The sequence below is a fragment of the Salvia splendens genome, unplaced genomic scaffold (assembly GCF_004379255.2).
Source record: "Salvia splendens isolate huo1 unplaced genomic scaffold, SspV2 ctg920, whole genome shotgun sequence".
Classification (NCBI taxonomy): Eukaryota; Viridiplantae; Streptophyta; class Magnoliopsida; order Lamiales; family Lamiaceae; genus Salvia; species Salvia splendens.
Window position 1 is genome coordinate 1 of NW_024599607.1, and position 20,307 is coordinate 20,307.

At 41.5% G+C, this 20,307-nt stretch overlaps 1 protein-coding gene and 1 pseudogene across 3 annotated transcripts; both read right to left on the reverse strand.

The window, feature by feature from the left end:
- Positions 1–433: 433 nt before the first annotated feature.
- Positions 434–4,071, reverse strand: LOC121791807 (annotated as a pseudogene).
- A 2,951-nt stretch (positions 4,072–7,022) lies between these two features.
- Positions 7,023–13,532, reverse strand: LOC121791806 (carotenoid 9,10(9',10')-cleavage dioxygenase-like). 3 transcript variants are annotated; one of them, XR_006048736.1, is made up of 9 exons: positions 13,411–13,532; positions 12,928–13,038; positions 11,900–12,084; positions 11,485–11,623; positions 10,462–10,579; positions 10,285–10,386; positions 10,110–10,155; positions 7,409–7,520; positions 7,023–7,249 (listed from the first exon to the last, which is right to left on the reverse strand). XR_006048736.1 is itself a non-coding variant. In XM_042189633.1 (8 exons), exons 2-8 carry the CDS (start codon positions 13,031–13,033, stop codon positions 7,226–7,228), a joined length of 786 nt encoding a protein of 261 aa, XP_042045567.1. In that variant the 5' UTR covers positions 13,034–13,038; positions 13,411–13,532; the 3' UTR covers positions 7,023–7,225. The 3 variants fall into 3 exon arrangements, 2 of the variants coding, with proteins under 2 accessions (XP_042045567.1, XP_042045566.1); XM_042189633.1 differs by lacking the exon at positions 10,110–10,155; XM_042189632.1 differs by lacking the exons at positions 7,023–7,249; positions 7,409–7,520 and having other exon boundaries at positions 9,792–10,155.
- Positions 13,533–20,307: the final 6,775 nt, after the last annotated feature.

Consider the following 20,307-nt stretch of genomic DNA (forward strand, 5'->3'; position numbering starts at 1 on the left):
TGTTTTATCCGAAATAAACAGGACTAAAGAGAGACTGATATCTCAACCCGATGCAAGGATTCATACAAAGAACTTAAACTAAAAATTAATTATGAGACCCCACAAATCGCCATCAAAGATAATGTAATCAACAACAATTGATCCCCACCACCCACCACACCACTCTCCCAAATTTCCAACACTATAAATTTAGTGCACATTACGTTCATCTCCACTTCTAACCTACTAACCTTTTGCAACCAATCACAATCAATATATGTGGCATCCATTCACACTCCTGGTCGCAAAACAATTAAAAACAAGACATTAACTAATCATATTTTGCTTAAAGAATCATGCAAACATGATAAATTGGAAATATAATATTCGGATTAAGCAGAATACAAAGGAACAGGTGCCCAAACTGGGCTGGTTTTAGTAACAGCCCCCCAGATAACAAATGAAAACTCAGGTAGTAATAATCAATAAATGAGGTGAGTTTTTAGTACATCTTTTTTAATAAGAAAAAAAAATCAGTTTTTACCAATAAGAACTCCCGAAGCTCATCATTGCTGCTGCTGCTGCTGCTACCTTACGACTTGCACCTTTTTTCGCGAGCCAAAAAAGAGCACAAAAAAATTTATATACTTCCTACCATTTTCTTGTCAAAGTGAGAAAGAATTCATCGTCTGTTCAGCTAGACTACGAGCTGATCAAGTCGCATCTGATCAAGCCAAGCCCCTAAAACAGTGTGATCGACTGAGTCAGTTTGAGGATTTGGTTTCAAACACTCACCGGATGGTGCAGCACCAGAACTTGGGGCTGCGGCCTTGTCCATCATCTCAGGTGGTGATTCTTTGACAAGAGATTGCACCCATGATAAGTCGGGTTCTTCTCCATCAGCTCTGCAATCAAACGAGGATGATCTTTTGAGACCACCTTCATGATCTGCGCCAACTGACCAATCTACTTTCCCGTTGGCCTGTCCCCACTTAGCCCATGCACTTGTAGGAGATCCCACAACAGGGGCACGGTTGGACCCAAGTTCTCGGGAGCTGAGGCTGCGCATCTGCTGCTGCTGCCTCTCGCGCTGAGCAAAAGCTGAGAGACGGGCATTCATGGGGGACACTGGCTCCAAGCTTCTTGGTGACATCCTTGGAGATGACACACCAAAAGAAGCCTGCAACAAAGGATGCTCAACATTTCTTGGAGAAAAAACATTAGTATTTATGGGTGATAAAATGTTTTGCTGTGGTTGGAAATGATTAAGAGCAGCTGGTTTATGTGAAGGAGAAAAAACACCAAAACCCGCTGCCTGGTCAGAAAGTCTTGGAGATGATGCGATCTCAGCAGAAAAAAGCTCTTCAAGATTGGAAGGAGTCAACATTGTCCGGGACCGGCCAGAACCCAGCCTAGCAGAATTGCCTTGTTGTGAAAAGCAAGCCATGTCATTTAAAATAAGTTGCTGGGAATCATAATCCTGCAACATGTTCAGATCCTCAGGTGGAATATCGCGAGCACTTAGGGAAGATCTCAGTCGACTGGATTGCAGATTGCTGCCAGGTAGATTGAGAGTGGGGACATTCTGTTGAGTCCAAGCTCCAGAAGATGAATGAGACATTCCATTTGCAGTAGGCGGCATGGATTGATTGAATGCAGGAGACATCACAGACTGTGATGTCGGGGAGCCAGGCAAAAGGCTTAAGGCTGCAGCCATGTCCATGAAGCTTGATGCAGAGGCCACAGATCTTGGAGAAGGCACACCAGATCCAGTAGACATAGAGAGGGCGAAGCTCTTCCTGGTTGTGAGCAAAAAAGCACACCTGCCTGGCACAGCCTGTGCCATCTTTGCACAACCTTGTCCGATACTGAGCAGGGTGCAACCAGCATTCAAACACACCATGAGCATACTCACACATATCCCCACGCCTACATGCGCCCTTTCGAAAATCAGGGCAAGGGACACAGCTGTAGTGGTACTTCCGCGGGTCTCTTCTGCGAGCATTTTCTCCAGGGTGTACAAAAGGGCATTCAGTCCAATCATGAGAATATGCCCTTGAACACGGCCTGACCTTGAATGAGAACATGCGGAATTCATCTGTTGAGTAGATACTATTTCTAATGTCCGGTAGAGATGGATCCAAAGGATATTGTTTCTTGTCTGACACAGAATTAGCAGCAGGATCACCAAACTTAGGAGCTGTAGGAGAAGATACAGAATCAGAGAGCGAACACATAGACCTACTTTCTGGTGATGATGACAGTACAGGGGAAGATGCATTTGAACCAGATATGGTGACCGGTAAATTGCACTCACCAACAGACCCATCAGAAATGTTGTTCGTGAACAAGTCCTCAAGAGCAGCTTTAGCTCCAGGAAGTTTTGGAGGAACTACAATCACATCAACTGGACGCAGGGCACAGGTATCCTCAATATTGGGATCAGCACCAGCAGATAACAGCAACTTTACAACATCAACTGCGTGGACAGAACCTCCAAAAGCTGCACAATGTAGCGCAGTCCACTTGTTGCCACCACATGATTTATTTAAATCAACTTCAGGCAAAGCCACCAGTAGCTTCAATACATCAACACTACCATAAGTAGCGGCTACCATCAATGGAGTTCTTTCTTCCTGGCTGATTTGCTTTGAACCTTTCTTGCGAACATACCAAAGTCCGGCCTCATCAACCACAGACAGATCCACCTCTATCAATCTTTTGAAAGATTCAATATCATTGTTGGCAGCAAATTCAAGCAAACTGGAGAGGGAACCCTCAGTCTCTACAGATAAGTTGTTCAAATCCTTCATGTTTGATTGGTTAACAGCTGGCCCTTGGGTTGTACAAGAATTGGAATTTGATTTCTCAAGCCCACTGCACATGCTTCTATCAACTGCAAGACAGCCAATATCATTAACAATATGAAAAAGTTTTAGCAGCAAACAATTTACAATTTTACCATAGACTAGCAGAAGATTAGTAAAAACGAAATAAGGTTCAGCAAAACCTACAAGAGCAGCTAGCATGAAGTTCAACAAAAATGATTATATACCACAAAGGCAAACCAAACAAAATACGCTATCCGCAAAGTAGATTATGATGCTATTATCTTTACAAATTGAAGGACAAACAATTTCATATATCTGCGTAACGCAACTTGAGACAGAAGATCCAGAGTGTTCCATTCATATATGATATGGAGTACTATCTTTAACAAAAAGTGGAGAATTAGACAATCAATGGCAATCCATAAAGCAGCAAGAAGTACATATTAAGCTAGCCACTCAAATGTTATTCCCCATAGTAAATACTATAGTAGTCGGGAATAGAATCTACTTTTGCATTTTATTAAAAAAACGAACAATTCCTGTATGTTCAAAAATGATAGCTATACCCAGTGAAGAACGAATCTTTATCCCGAATAAACATTACATCATCAGATATATACACCTGCATCCATAATTACTATCCACATAAACCTGACGCGTTTGCAAGTATCCATACAGAAATATCGCAGATAATGACTACAAATCACGTAGCAATATACTCATAATAATAACCTAAAATACAAATTTTTGGTTCAATAACTAAGTTATAGCGAATCAAGTCCAAAACTCGTGAATAATATGATTTCAATTCGACAACAAACAAAACTGGCAATAAAACTAACAAAATCTCACTTCTAAGATGCGCGGATCAGTTAAGAGGGTGAAGTCAACGATTACTGAAGTTCAGTAGCCAAACATTTAAGAAAGAAGGCAAAATATAATCAACTCACCTACGATCGCAAAAAACCAGAGCTTCCACCGAAGATCTGCAAATAGATCATGTCACACGCTCATAAATCGAACTAACGATCTAAACGAATCAAGAAGCAGAAACAACTGAATAAATCAGAAGCGAAAAAGGCGATCTTCATCGCACAGAAGAACTAGATAAACAAAATCGAAGGAGAGAGAGGAGGTTTCATGAATGGATACATACGGTGGGTGTATATATGTATTGTGTTTGGAGTGGAGAGAAGAAAAATCGAGAGAAAGCGAAATGAAGTGAAAGCTTTGTTTGTTCTGCGCGATGTAGAGAGAGAGAGGTTTGGAGCGGTTTTGAAATTGAAATGAAGATGAAAGTCAGATGCAGATGCGAATGCAAATGAAATTACTTTGAAATGCACGCGAAATTATATGGAAATTGGAGTCAAGTCTGGGAGTGGGACCCATATGGAGAAAGATTAAAGAGGTTTTGGACAGTGTGTGACGTGTTCTGCTTCGGTCTATTTCCACTTTCTTTTTTTTATCATTTTTCTAATATTATGATTAAATATATGAGTCAATTAAAGGCATTCTTTTTGCCATACAATTTAAATTTGATTTCAAGATTGCTAAGAATACTCATAAAATAAATTTAATAAATAATTACGTACTATGATTAGACGAGACTTCACCCGTCTTCTTTTCATTTTATTTAAATATTTTAAGCTTTTATTATGTACTATTTGTATTCATATTCAATGGAAATGGATGTCTTTGACTTTTAATCCCCTTCCTTTTTCAATTTATACATTATTATATAAATTAAAAATTGGAGTTATTTAAAATCACATGCATGATTTATCGATTGTGATTACACTCTTTGAAAATAGAGAAAATGTACTTTTATGAGAAAATATTGAGCCCAAAATTATCTTTTATATGATGATGAATGATCAAAAGGAAAAGTATCAAAGATAATAGTATTATTTCGGATTTGAAGTAAAATATGATTCTTACAGATTTCATTCACCTTTTTAGGGATTTTGCTTAAAAATAACGTATTGATAGGATAATATATTTAGTTGGATTATATGCATCGAATTAATGGGGGCTTACAGTTTGGATGAGTTTTTTATGATTAAATGTAAAGACTTAATTAGTTCAAGTGGAAGTAAAGAAAAGATGAGCAATTTGAGAAAGATAGTGATTAGTGGTGGCGACATGCTCCTAATTGTCTGTCTTTACTTTATTAATAATTAATAATAACGATAAATTAGCCCCTTTTTCGCGAACGAATTTATTCAAGATTGTAATCTAATTCCTCATTTAAATCAAGAGGATGACATAATGATTTGATTGAAATGAATTTAAGAGGTGGGCATATGAATTTTCATGTTGGGTTTGCCGGTGCCAAATTATGCTTAGTGACATGACGCCCGGTTAATTTATTTATGATGAATATAAGTTAATTATCTATTTTATCAGTACAATTTTAGGTAATTGGATACGAGTATGAAAGTAGCATAATAAAAATATTCTCCATTCTCGTTAACTATGTTGTTTAGGTAATTTGGCCAAAACCGAACTAGATTTGGTGAAATCTTTAGAAATTGATTGATCTTTGTATTTGGCAAATGTATATGTAGAATAAAAAATAATCATATCCCCAAATACATTAGAGTACTCCCTGGATCGGTGGATCCTATAAAAATATATTTTTTTATATACATTTCATAAAATTAATCCATTTTTATATTTGGTAAATTTTTTTCTACTGCTAACGATATTTTTACTACTATTTTATTAATTTTATATTAAAACTGTATCTTCCCCAAAAGTTTTTATATTTGTAAGACTGAGGAAGTACATATTGCATCCCATCCAAAAATACCCTATATTGTCTGAACTAGTCCTTTAATCAAAATTGAATGTTGATTCTTTTCATTTGTATTATATTTCTCAAACTCAAAATGTGGTTGGATGAAAGGGATTTATCCATTCTTTACTAGAAATTGGGAATTTAGCCTTTGTCATTGAATAAATTTTTTAAAACATGTTCATTTCCTTTCATTTTGGTGATCATCCACAAAATTTAAAATTTAATAATTTAATACTTCATTTGTTATCGTAGCTAAAATTTGATCGAATTTTATGATTTAAATAAAATTTGTAAAAGCAGTTTACGTATGAACGACCGCACACGTCAACTAGTTGCACACAGGGCGGACTCCAAATCTAGCCCGTCAACTAGTTGCACACAGGCGAACTCCAAATCGGAGTTTAAAAGCATTTTAATGAGAAATTGAAATCCAGCTGCAGTCATTTTTTAAAAAATGATAATGTACTAATAAATACTACTAGTAAAGTAAGAAAGAGAATGATATAGAAAAAATATTTTAAAACTTTATCTCTTACTTTACTTTTTCTTCACCTGAACTAAGGTGGGGAAAATTAATGTAAGAGAGAATAAAGTATAGATAAAGAAATTTCTATTTTTAGTATTGAGTCATCTTGAACGGGACAAACTAAAAAGGAAAGTGAGTCATCTTCGGTGGGATAGAGAATATCAATTTTCTAAAATGATTGCGAAAAAGAAGTGTGAGATGGAGGGAGTATATTTCTTGCTTTATTATCTCTTCATTTATCTTAAATTACTTGCTCTTTTTTATCTTATGTTGAATCGATCATCAGAAGAAGAATTAGGCCAAAAATTAAGATACATTGTAGGCTTCATTTAACACACTAAACATTTCTTTCTTAATCTTCGTATCGAAAAAAATAACTCAATTAAAATAAGGAACGAATGAAGTACTCCACTAAGTGAGTTATTTCTTTTTGACACTTTCTCTCTTACTTTTTTCGTTCTATTTTTTCATCCATCTACTTTATAGTCTCCACTTAACTAACAAAAATCCAATTTCTTAAAACTGTGCCAAAAAGTAATGCCTCATTTGGTGAGAGACGAGGGAGTATATATATGAACTAATGAAAGTAAGTTATCTTGTTGTAAGTTAAGATGTCATTAATTAGACAGTATAAAAATTGAAAAAGAAATGTAATGATAAAAAAGCTGTCATCATAAGACATAGCGATTGAGTATATACAAAATGACTTGTACATTTTTCATGGCTTCACAGGCAAAATAGTCAATTGGATCGAGACGCTATAAATGTGGGTTTTTTTCTATGTGGGTCATTGAAACATGATTTTTACTACTTCAAAACTCAAAAATGCAAATTCCATTTTTTAGGGATCAATTTTGATTTTAGAAACTCATAAAAATTAACGTGATGATCGTAAAAATACAGCTTATGGTGAAATATAATACTATACAAATAAGTCCCCAAGTATATTAGTTTAACACTAACACATGCATGATGCACACATATCTATAATTTATGAATTACTCCTTATTTACCACCAAACCATGCCTTTTTTAGTGGGAAAAGGCATGGCTATTATTCCATAATAATATCCTCGAAACCTTGTCAACGCTAAGCCTGTTTCTGAAGTTGCTCCTGTGTCAAAGGATAATCAAGTTAAATGAAACTATTAATAATTTATATCCATTATACTTAATTTTAGAAAAAACAACATTTTGTATGTACCAAATAACGTTGGTTATGCATTGGCTTTAAATAACCGAACACTGCAGCGAAAGACGAAGAAGTACCAACCTCAGTTACAAAGAAGGCATGGAAACCATATGGGACTCTTCTGGGGAGTTCCACTATAGCAACAGGATCAGGCGACATCGTTTTTGCATCGATTATATTCACTTCTGACTTCCTGCATATCTCAAACAATACAATATTTACTCAATAAAACTGGGATACTCTAATTGTCTCTCTAACACAGTGAGATACTCATACTCAGATATTGTCTTAAATAGTTTCCATTTCAAATATTGCTAGAGTAGAAAGAAATATATTGCAACGCATGCTTCATCTGGAAAATCGAGTGGCCTGATTCACACACAGAAAGACAAGAAATAGATAACAAGTACTGTAGATGGAGAACATACCCAGTGCTTTCATCACAGCATTAGCAATGGGGCGCCCTAAGAGAATCCGCAATGGGCGGACGATGGCACGCCCGATGGCGCGCATCGTCCGCGCCATCCATCGTCCGCACCCATTGCGGGTGCGCGCCATAGGGCGCGGACGATAGTCGTGCCTTATACTTCGGTCGCGGAGGAAAGCGCGGACGATGGCCATCGTCCGCGCCATCGTCCGCCCCATTGTGGAGGTCGCGGACGATCGACCGCGGACGATGGCACGCGGTTTCATTTTTTTATAAATACTGTTCATTTGTAACATTTCATTTCACGTGATTTCATTTTCGAAACTTACATTTACATAATTACTACGAAATGGATTCAAGCCCCAATAGTCCTACGTTTAGCGCAGGGGCGCATTGGCCGGGTACAGAACCCGACGATTATCGTTCGTTCGACACCAACACCCATTACGATCCCGATTTCAGTACGGAATCGTATGGGTTGTCTGACATGGAGCCGTCTCCGCACCGCCCAACCGCAGCGGCCGATCCCGACCCCGCCGCGACCGCTTCCGCCCCAGCCAGAAAGATGCGGAACCGGCAGCGGGCGCAGAAGTTGCCGCCTCCCCGTGATTGCGATGAGTACGCCCCCGGCCGTATGAACTACAACGACGACGAAACTCTCACTTTGGCCCGGTGTTGGGTAGATATATCGGAAGATCTGACATTCGCGAACAACCAGCGACAGATCGCGTACTGGGAACACATCGCGGACCTCTACAATTCGGTCAAGCCGCCGACCGCGTACAAGCACAAGCGTGAGCAACTCCGCAAGCACTGGGATCAAGTCAAGAAGCAAGTGAACTTGTACGCGGCGGAGTTAGAGAAGTTCACGCGGTCACAGGTGAGCGGCGAGAGCGCGAGCGACGTGCGCACTAAAGCGATGTTGTCGTACCGGTCGATGTTCGGCGATTTCAAGCACGAGGCCATCTGGGCGCTCTTGAGGGAGAAGCAGAAGTTCCTAGGTGGAATTCTGCACACTGGTGCGCCGAAGAGGACGAAGGTCACCGAAGTTGGTGACTACACGAGCAGCGGCAGTCACCCGGTTGACCTCAACCGGACGTACGTGGATGAAGGGAGTTCCGGCACACAGGTGTCCTTCCGGTGTCCTCCCGGCGTCAAGGCTGCGAAGGCCAAGGGGAAGGCGACCGCGACCTCATCGTCGACCGCTGCAACCCAAGCTCCGGTCCCGGTAGAGCTCCCGACCCAGACGGCCACCGCGTTTGAGTTGTTAGCAACAGCGTCGATAGCAAGGACGATGTTGCAGACGCACAGGGCCCTCAAGAAGTGTACCGACCCCGACGAAGCCGAATATCTCCGGGCGTTACTCGATGAGCTGCGTCGGAAGTTGGAATTGGTCCGACTTAGTTTTTTTATTATTATTAGTTCAATGATGTAACTTTTTTTTATTAAAACTTCGCCGTTTGTTATTTAGACCGTTTTTTATTTACTCGTTACTTGTTATTTGAAAACAGTTAAATTAATTAAACAAAACAATAAAATGATGATTTGGCGCGCCATAGGGCGCCTTAGGGCGCCCCACTGCAGGTGGGGAGGTAGGAGGATAAAACTGCTGATGTGGCGCTCCTTAGGGCGCCCCATTGCTAATGCTCTAAGGCGCGCCACGTCAGTAGTTTTATCCTCCCCACCTGCAGTGGGGCGCCCTATGGCGCGCCACATCATCATTTTATTATTTTGTTTAATTAATTTAACTGTTTTCAAATAACAAGTAACGAGTAAATAAAAAACGGTCTAAATAACAAACGGCGAAGTTTTAATAAAAAAAAGTTACATCATTGAACTAATAATAATAAAAAAAAAAACTAAGTCGGACCAATTCCAACTTCCGACGCAACTCATCGAGTAACGCCCGGAGATATTCGGCTTCGTCAGGGTCGGTACACTTCTTGAGGCGGACGATGGGGCGGTCGATGGCATCGAAACCGCGTGCCATCGTCCGCGATCGATCGTCCGCGACCTCCACAATGGGGCGGACGATGGCCATCGTCCGCGCTATCCTCCGCGACCGAAGTATAGGGCGCGCACCCGCAATGGGTGCGGACGATGGATGGCGCGGACGATGCGCGCCATCGAGCGTGCCATCGTCCGCCCATTGCGGATGCTCTCATGGACAAAGAAAATTAAGTAGCCATCATCTTCCTCACATGTATTATCAGGATTCCGGGGAACAAAGATCGCCTCTGATCCGAATCTCCCAGGTCCGAGATCAAAGATGCCACTAACATTTCCTCCCACTTCAAGCTTTTCCTTTTCTGTGTGTGGTTCTGCTTGTAAATCAAATTTTATAATTCCAGTTACCTTAGGATAATGGTCCAATATTGTGCCATATACGTATCTTTGTTTCCTGAATGCACAAAAACACACGCATGACCCTGAGATTCCTGATCGTGTATGAGTTTTTTGAAACTAGTTTTTTGAATTTATCCAGCCTTAAGTTGAGCCACATGATTGATGAACTTGATAGAGCTTTTACCTGCCCGTGTAGCGTTCATTCACTTCGGGAAAATCTACTGCTGATGCAGATAATCTTTTCTGTGAAGCTTGACCACTTTTAAGATTGAATCTCATCTCATACCTTACACAAACAGAGTATCACCTTCTAGATAGGAATATATCTAAGTGCAAATGGATTAGCATGTTGGTCTCTTACAGTTCACATTTAAAATTCTCAAACTTTTCTTTAACAGAGCCGTTGAAAACGTCAAGATCAGCATTCTCAATCCGACAGCTGATAAGAACTACTTCGTCTCCTTCCTCCCAAGCATTTGCTGACAATCAATTGAGTACATTAATTGTTCAATACAGGAAATCTATAGAAATATCCTATGATGATTATGAGTAATAACAGTTCGTGTTAAAACATTGAACTGCTTGATATTTTCTTACTCAAGATTATAATGATTGAGATTCAAGGGCCAGTCTAACCTAGCTTGGTTTCAGGCTGTGAATCATTTAGAACATCTCCAAGGGAAGGGGTAAATGGAGAGGTAAAGTGAAATAACTACTATATTTACATATTCTTTATAAAAATTCATTCTCCAAAAAAAGAGGCATTTAAGAAGGTATTATACCTTCTTCAATTTTAAAAATGTATCTTTACCTCTTCTTCACACAAAAGGTAAAAACTTAGTTATTTTTGTTGCCTTTCAATTTACCTTCTTCTCTAGGAGTTCATTACTTTTTAACAAGATATAATTATCTTTTTGAGAAGGTAAATGAGAAATATACCTTCTCAGTATACCTTTCTCCCTTGGAGATGCTTGGGATGGAAATAACATGTAGGAGCATCGAAGGCCATATTCTTATACCAAGTACAATAAAATATAATGCAAGAGAAATGGTTGTGCACCAAGCAAGCAATTGCAGCACTTATTCATCCAATTGTATGAAATTGGAACTGTAGAAACCGTATCATGTCCGAACAAAAAAGAAAGAGCTCCGAATAACCATTGGTTTTTCGGAAAACAATGAAATTTACACATGAAAAGATTCAGTTGATCTATACGAAACTCTCCACCATTTTAAATAACAGGAACATTAATTAAATCAACATTTGTGGATCATGCATCACCTTATGAGGTAAAAAAGTATGTTTGGCTACCTACGAGCTCAGACTCTTGTAATAACTTGCAGAAAAGCCTTCTTCTAAAGACAAAATAATGAAATAGCTCACCGGTGTGGAATATGAAGCAATTTGGAAGCTCAAACCACTTTATTAGCATCCCATTTTCAGCATATCGTGGAAGAATCCCAAAACGAGCTTCCTTAGTATGATCATAAGTGTAAACAAGTTTGTTTTCCCTTACCATCTCCTGGAAGAAAATTGATAACCATGACTGCTTCAGTAATTAGGAAACAAATATCAGTGTAATAAATATTCATTAATACTATATTACTAGTCCACATTCAATACTCACATGTTACAAGAATTTAAACTATATCCACCTTACAGGATTGCTTTCAAATGAAATAAAGAGAGGTACTGGGCCCAGATATACACTCTTTCTGAAAACAGACTCTGGAAGCAATTACTACACCATGTTTCATGTCAAAGTACAAACAGGGATAACATTGTCTAAGAGCCGCACCTTTGCCATGAAGTATAACGGTAAATCCATAAAAATTGCATAATTTTCGGTGATGGCAAAATCATGCATCATGATTGATTTTGGTATTGTTATCGGCACTGGTTCCTGCATCACACCTTCCTTTGATATGACTCGGTATGTGATATATGGTGGTGTCTGAGAATATCCAAAGGTAAACATTTCCCCTGTACTAAAAGTTTTTGTAAGAAAACTTACTTTCGCCAACAAGAAAGTCAAGATGAAAGAAATAGAACAGAAACATTAGTGTCAACTCAAACAAGGTCCTTGGTTCATAGTATCTTTGCTAATTCTTATAGTTCGAGTAGTTAGCAATAACATCAATTGTAGAACAAATATAGTTGTGAAAATATCCAGGTCATCTCCCAGTCCTTTTTAGCTTATTAAGGTAGTCATGACAAAAGGAATCGATAAGGATTCAGGATTGTCCAGGTTACAGAATAGAACTTATTGCTAGCTAATAGAAGCTTATCCCATATGAATGAAATTATCAAGTTGTCATTGATAACATGCAACACCAAGTTGACATAATAAAAAAAAACCTACTACTAATGGAAAAAAGGCATATTTGTTGTAAGGTTGCAAAGATAGTCATAAAAAATAATTCAATTTATACTGCTGTATGACTAGCACTTGCCTTATTATCATAGCCTCAAAGTTTACTTGCTATTGGGTGAGGAGTCTAGGTGCAGGCATACTAGAGTATGTAAATTGACATCATTTACATCTAGTATTAATTACTCATCAGCATATGCTTTTTCATAGTTCCAGCTATTCTGTTATGTGCATGTATTTCATATTGGTGGCGAATTTAGCTACTTCATAGTTACAGCAGAAGTATGTTTTGCAGCTAGATAGAAAATAACAAGGTAGTAGTGACAACAGAACAAGGACAAGTGAAAAGGTGATAAATCAACCCCAAATCAAATCACAAATCACTGAAGAAAGAAATATATCTTGTAAAGTATTAATTTTACTGCCGTGTTTATATTGACATTCATTAATCATACCGGTGAGGGGATCCACCTTAGGATGGGCAGAACAAGAATGTGATAGTCTTTTGTCGTAATCCATCATGCCAATGGTCTGCAGGTCTCCATCTTCCAAAACTCTCATAACATCTATTCGACAAATAGAAAACATGAGCTGCATTAAATCCGTCTGAATTCTACACACGAGCACGCAATCGCATACACACAAACTATTAGAACTGTATTAAGAGCGCCCTGTTTCGTGGAAATAGTGAAGCCATAGTACATCCTCATGCAAAGTAGGTGGACCTTACTTGTCAGATAAAAGATAAAGATATTACATGAGTATTATAATTGCTTTGGTAAACATTGGACAATTTTGTAAGCTAAATACACACCAAGGGAAGTCAATGGAGATAGGTAAGGAGACAAGGTGCAAACATGGGTTTCATTGAACAATATACAATCCACAACAAGAAACATAGTTCTAGAATTAACATGAGAAAGAAAGAGCTAACTTACATGGTTTATCTGCCTCACCAAGCACCAAAAGCTTCCCATGATGATATACTAGAGCTGTATTAGCTGAATACACAACCCCATTATAGTCAAGTCAATCATGGCCAATGTAATAGATGAACAACCAGCTGAAGTTTTTTGTCATTTTATGGATTAAAAAACTTATTACCAAGAAATGCAAACAGTCGAGAACTCTAATTTGTTTCGTCCTTTTTCTTGACACATTTCATTTCTTTCGAGAAGTCCCCAAGTTCTATGGGTTTGCTTGAAACCTCTTAACCAGTGTGATCTTTTGAAAGAATGTGATTAATTCACAGAGTCAAACCAGAGAAATCTTCAAGTTTACTTGAGCTTAGTCCTGCTATCCTTGTAAACCAACCATTGTGAGTTGGCGATTTTAATTCACAGAGTCACACCGAAGATGTTATTTTTATCACTTTGAGTAATTTGAGAACTTTTTTTCCAAGACAAGGGAATTTTTTTTTCAGTACTTCTTCATGCTGAAATCAGTATCATCCAAATTAAGTCTGTTTGACTAAATTTCCAATGCAAGACTCTCAACAAAGGCGATGCCTTGATCCTTTTCAAATACCTATGAGATATAAGTCCTGATAGACAAACATGAGTAAAGATGATGCACCTAACGACCCTGTCATGCCGCACGAGTTAGATAAGAATAATTGATCGATGGATACGCGTATAACGAATAGAAATAAGTGAGTTGCGCGAAATGGAAATTCACGCCACGGTTATGCAAGATCAGTTGTAAAGGAAGTACAAGTAGTCTTACAGATTACGTGCTATCGATTAAATGCTGGGGATAAAAGAGGTGGCGAATTAGAAACCACAAGTGTGAAACCACCGAGGGAAGAAAAACGGAGTCCCCATAGTATGAAACAAGCACGGATGTCAGTGACGGACTACGACCGGATATTCTGTGATATGGCTCGGTACGCACCAGAACAGTTGAAAACTATGAGAAGATGGCTAAAAAATGTTGTGCCAGTCTGAGGTACGAGATTCGCATGGCACTGGCCAGCCATAGAGGACTGTCCTACTCTGAGACTCTGGGTAGAGCACTATACATCGAGGCAGCCATGCCGGGAGAGGAAACCGGGCCAGCTGTGAGTCATGCTCCACCCCCGGCTCAGTCCCAAGCACTCAGGGACAAGAGAAAGTGGGAAGGACCACGAGCTCAACCTGAAACTAAGAGGGGAGGGGTATGGACCAAGCAAGCCACAGAATGACGGATACCAAGCTACCCCTGGATCTTTCAAGGGGAACATATCAAGGTCCAGTCCATGTCCCAAATGCAACAGACTGCATGGCGGCATTTGCAAGTCAGGGACAGATACCTGCTTCAACTGCGGGAAGACTGGGCACCTTGCCAAACACTGCCCGAACAGGACTCCAGGGACGGGAGCAAAACCTCACCCGTCAGCTCAGCGCCCACAACTGCGCGCAATGAATGTCCAACCTGGAGCAAATCCACAGCAGCCACCGAGAAGTCAGCAGCAGAAGCCGAAACTCCCAACATAGGCCCAAGCTTATGCAATGAGGCAGAAGCAGCCAGAGGTGAACTAGTGAAATTTGGCAGGCATGGGTAAGCTCTTCAACACAACCGTTATGCTTCGGTTTGATACTGGTGCTTCGCATTCTTTTATTTCCGCTCATTGCGTGACTACCTTAAGACTCGCTACGAAAGAACCTGAGCATAGGATGGAAGTATCTTCCCCGGTAGGAGGACGTATAGAGATCTATCGTACTTGCTCGAACTTAGAAATCACTCTGAGCGAATTTAAGATTTTAGCAAACAACTTGAGTATTATGATCATGTGGGATGTGGACATAATACTAGGAATGGACTGGCTGGCCGGAAACCATGCCACGATCCTTTGCAAAGAGAAGCAAATTTCTTTAAGAAGGTGAAGCTACCCGCTATCACGGAATTTCCATGGGAACGCGAAAATCTGTAATCTCGATGATGCAAGCCAGTAAGCTGATTAAGAAAGGATGACCGACATATCTTGTCTACTTGAACAAGGAGGAGAAAGAAGAAGGAAAATTGGAAGAGGTCGAAATCGCTCGTGATTTTCCAGATGTGTTCCCTGACACACTACCTGGTCTACCGCCAGACCGACAAGTAGAATTCACTATAGATCTAGAACTAGGATCTGCCCCTGTATCAAATGCACCATATCGAATTGCCCCAAAGGAACCGGATGAACTAAAGGTACAGATGCAAGAGCTCCTAGACCTGGGATTCATCCGACCTAGCGTCTCGCCGTGGGGAGCACCTGTACTGTTTGTTAAAGAGAAAGACGGGACCATGAGAATGCGTGTAGATTACCGAGAGCTTAACAAGCTAAACCTCAAGAACAAATATACGTTGCCAAGGTGGAGACAGTACGAAATTGGAAAATACCAACTACGCCCAACGAAATTCGAAGTTTCATTGAAGGATTCTCGAAGATTGCACGGCCAATGACTCAGCAACTCAAGAAGGGAACCAAGGTCTCCTGGTCTCCCGAGTGCGAAGCAAGCTTCCAACGGTTAAAGAAGAAGTTGACCAGCGCACCCGTTTTAGCAGTCCCCGAGCCAGGAACGAACTATATAGTCTATACGGATGCCTCAAAGAGCGGGCTTGCCAAAGTCTCAAAGAGAAAATACCGTAATCTGGGTGATAGTCGATCGTCTCACTAAGAGCGCCCACTTTATATCGATACCTATCATATACAGATCAGAGAAACTAGCCCAGTTATACGTGAAGGAAATCATTCGCCTGCATGGCATACCAGCAACGATCACGTCGGATAGAGATGCTAAATTCACGTCCAGATTTTGGAAGAGCCTATAAAAAGAGCTAGGGACGCAACTGAATTTCGGGACGCTCGAGGATATGCTAAGGGCAGTAGTGCTCAATAGAAGGAGCAATTGTGAACACCACGGGCAGGAAGAGGCCGCGTGGAAGTTAGAAGATAAGATGAAGGAGCATTTTGCCGAGCTATTCAAGTAAAGCCGTATAAATTTCGAGATGAAATTTCGTTTAAGGAGGGTGGAATGTGACGCCCCGGAATTTCTTTCCTTTTGTTATGGATAAATCGAATTCATTAGCTCGCCTAATTCTCGTTTAGAGGGCGTAGAATTTTCGTTGTATTTTCTGACGTTGGGATAAATCAAGTTTTGTATTAAAAACAACATGTTGCAAGGAAATGCATTCAAGGATAAAAGTATGAGATATGCTTTTATTTAAAAGTACAATTTGGAAATACAAATTTCAATGTGGAGATGCAATTACATGATCAAGGAAGATGCTAATAGTACATGCTTACATGTATGAAAGGGACAATACAATCTTGGATTTTACTAAAGAATTATAGGAAACAAAAGCTTCAAGAAGAAGTCTTCTTTCTCTCTTCCCCTCATCTCTCCCCTCATGATTCTTGCTCCACAAAACACCAAGAAGGGACAACTTGTACCTACAAGAGAAACACCAAAAAGGGTATGAGAAGTAGGCTTCACAAGATTCAAGGTGGGAGACTTCTCCAAAATAGTAAGTATGCAAATCTATGTAATACATCATCAATCTCCCAAGAAAGAAAAAGAACAAGAATGAGCAAGGAGTAGGCTCATCACTAAGGCCTTTTAGAGGCAACAATATGCTCTCTTCCCCATCAACCGAGGCTAAGATAATAGCCCAAGAGAGGCAGCCCCAAAGCTTACACCAATTTAGCATGATCAACATAATTATAGAGCTCAAAAGGGAGCTGGGCTTGTAGCCAAAGATAGGAACACCAATGCCTCAAATTCTGCCACAAGAAGCCAAGGGATTGGCCTATAAATACAGCCATCACCCCCTTCCTCCACACACTCATTCGGCCCCAAGGTTCTAAGGCGTGGAGTGCGGCTGAGGGAGGAACGGGCGGCGCAAGGAAGTGGCAGCAAGGAGGGCAATCACAAATCGAGAAGGTTCACTGAGTGAGGTAATCCCCTCAACACCCATCACCCTCTTGCATCATGTTAGAACAGTAGATAGCCGAGAATAGAAGCTCAATAGGATATCCACCACAACATGAGCAAGCATCACGTTAGGCAAACTTGAGAGTGGCCAAGAACAAGAGCTCAGAATTAGCCAAGCAACAATAGCTAAAACAATTGAACGAGTTCTCTGCCCAAGATCACAGCTTTAGGACAACTTAGTCAATCTCCAACACCACTGAATTGAGCTAATAATTCAATCAAGTAACAAACTCTCCCAGTAAAGAAAATAACACCAAGTTCGACAGCAGTAATCAATCGAGAACTCCAGATTTACGGAATGAACAAAAGGGGAAGAGGGAAAGGGTGACTTAGCTGGAGCGACGGGCTGCCAATGACAAGCGGCGGCAGACGTCGACGCCGTCGAGCGAAGATCGAGGGGGGAACCGGTACCGATCGACGCAGCGGGCGGCAGCCCTACTCGTCGAGAAGCCGGAGACCAGGGACGGAAGCGCTGCAGGTCCGCTGGGAGTCGGCCGCGGCAGTGACGAGATGGCTGTCCTCCAAGGGGCGACGCCGTAAGTTAGGTGGTGCCTTCCTCCCCGTCAGCGCAATCGCCGGAGGGAGCGAAACGAAAGGGTAGCGGCGGGCGAATTTGGTAACGCCGCTGTTTTTCTCCAAATTCAGGGTTCTGATTTGGAGGAATTGTGGTGTAATTTGATTGAGGGAGAATTAGAAGAGAGAGAGAGAGAGCCGAGAGACGGCTGGAGCCGGTGGAGCTCCGGCGATCTGGTTGAACGGCGATTCCGCCAAGAAAGGAACGAAGTGGAGAAGACGCTTCTGTACCTTGCATTTTGGGATCTAAAAAAAACAGGAATTGAAAAATGAAAATGTGAATGGAGAAGGAATACCGATGGGTTAGTCAAAGGAGAAGGATTTTTGGGCTAAGTCCATTTAACTAAATAAGTATAGTGGGCTGCCTTTTTTTTGGGCCATGTATTAGTTAAGATTTTGGGCTGAGATTTTTACTCTTGGAGTGGAAATAATTTAAGGAATTAAGCTTGGAGCCTAACTAATTAATTCCCAAATAAATTATAAGATTCCCAATGAAATGGAAAGAGATGAAGTGGGAGACGCGAAACCCGACCGGCGTCGCCCCGCGACGTCATGGGCGACCTTAAGAAAAATCCTATAAAAGCCGAAACTAAGACGTAGGTGCTATCCTATAGGATGCATGCATTCTTTTTCAGAAAAATAGTTCAAGTACTAATTAGAGTGCTACTCTATTTTAAATGATAAATTATTCAAGGGCAAGTGAGGCCAGTCGAGAGTTATTATTTGGAGATAAGCGTATCAGGTGGGATTTCTTTTAATATCCAGCACTATAGTGTGGATATAAAGCAAATGTTTTGAAGTTATGAAATACCTTTTTCTCAAAAAAGGATATGTGATCATTTCTTTTTAAAGACGTTGTCATGCCATAAGAGCATCCACTACGCGGCGCGTCGGCGTCCAGCGTCCCGTCCCGGAGAGACGAGTTCGTCGCGCGCCGCGTTGCAGCAAACGTCTTGTGCCGTCTCGTCCCTTGTCCCGTCCCGCGTCCCGTGTCGCCGAGCTACGCGACGGGCCGGCTCGCCACGCACCTATTCGACGTGGCGCGACCCGGCGTCGTGCGTGACGCCCACTCGTCGGCCCGCGAGTGGGCGTCGTCACATGCTGACGCAATAAATATTCTTTTTAAAACAATTCAATTTTTTTTAAAAAAATTAATAAATTAATAAAAAAAATTTCTAACGGTAATAATACTTTTTTTTATTATTTTTATTTTTAAATTAGATTTTTTACTCTATAAATACCCCTACACTCATCCTCATTTCACACACAATTACACATCTATTCTTCTATGATCTCAATTTCCTCTCATCACAAGATGTCCGGCGAAGGCAACTACGGCGGTTCCGACTCCGGCGGGTGGGATCTCAACGCCTTCGGCGATTGGGAGACCATGATCAACACACTGGGCGGTTCCAGTGCGTCGACGCCGGGGACCCAGGGTTCGGAGACGCCGAGGGGGTACCAACCACCCAACTTTGACGTTGATGCATATGCACGTCCCTCCGCCCCGCGGTATTCGCAGGGATTATCCCAGATCCGGAAGGATTTTCCCGTTGATCCAACGCCGGGAGTAGGCCGAGGCGGTGGAGGTGGACGAGGCGGTGTACAACCCCAGGCGGGCGAGGACGAGGAGGAAGAAGAGGAAGAGGAAGATGATCTAGGCCGGCAGCCGTACAACAACCAGGAAACGCTGGCGGTGTACAACGCCTGAATCACCGTCTCGTACGATCCCATCGTCGGGAATCAACAACCCCGGAAGTGTTTCTGGGAAAAGGTCTGCGAGTTCTACCACCAGATAAAGCCGAAAGGCTCCCGCAAGCGCAAATACAAAATGCTCCGCTCTCACTTTGACCGAGTCGACCGACAGGTCAAAAAATTCTGTGGCCTCTACTCGGCCGAAGCGGCGCGCTACCAAAGCGGCGCCACTGCAACCGACATTTTAACGTCCGCTTTGCGCGCCTACTACCAGGACACCCGTCAACAATTCAGATATGTTGATGTTTGGCAGGCAGTGAAGGACGAGGAACGATGGGCCGGCGGTTTCCGCTCCAGCTCGGGCTCAAACTCGAAGCGCACGAAGCATACGGCGAGTGGTCAATACTCGTCTGGTGGTGACACCGCTGAGGGCATCAGCCCACATGAGGCTGAATCGCAGGAGTTTGCGGGTACGGTCGGCGATGCTGGAGGATCCAGCCGTGGGCGCCGTCGGCCGCAAGGGACGAAGGCGGCGAAGCGGCTAGAGCGAGGAAGGGTCGAGGCGAATCAAGCCAGGCGGCCTCAAGATCGGGTTCGCGGGGAGGATCGGAC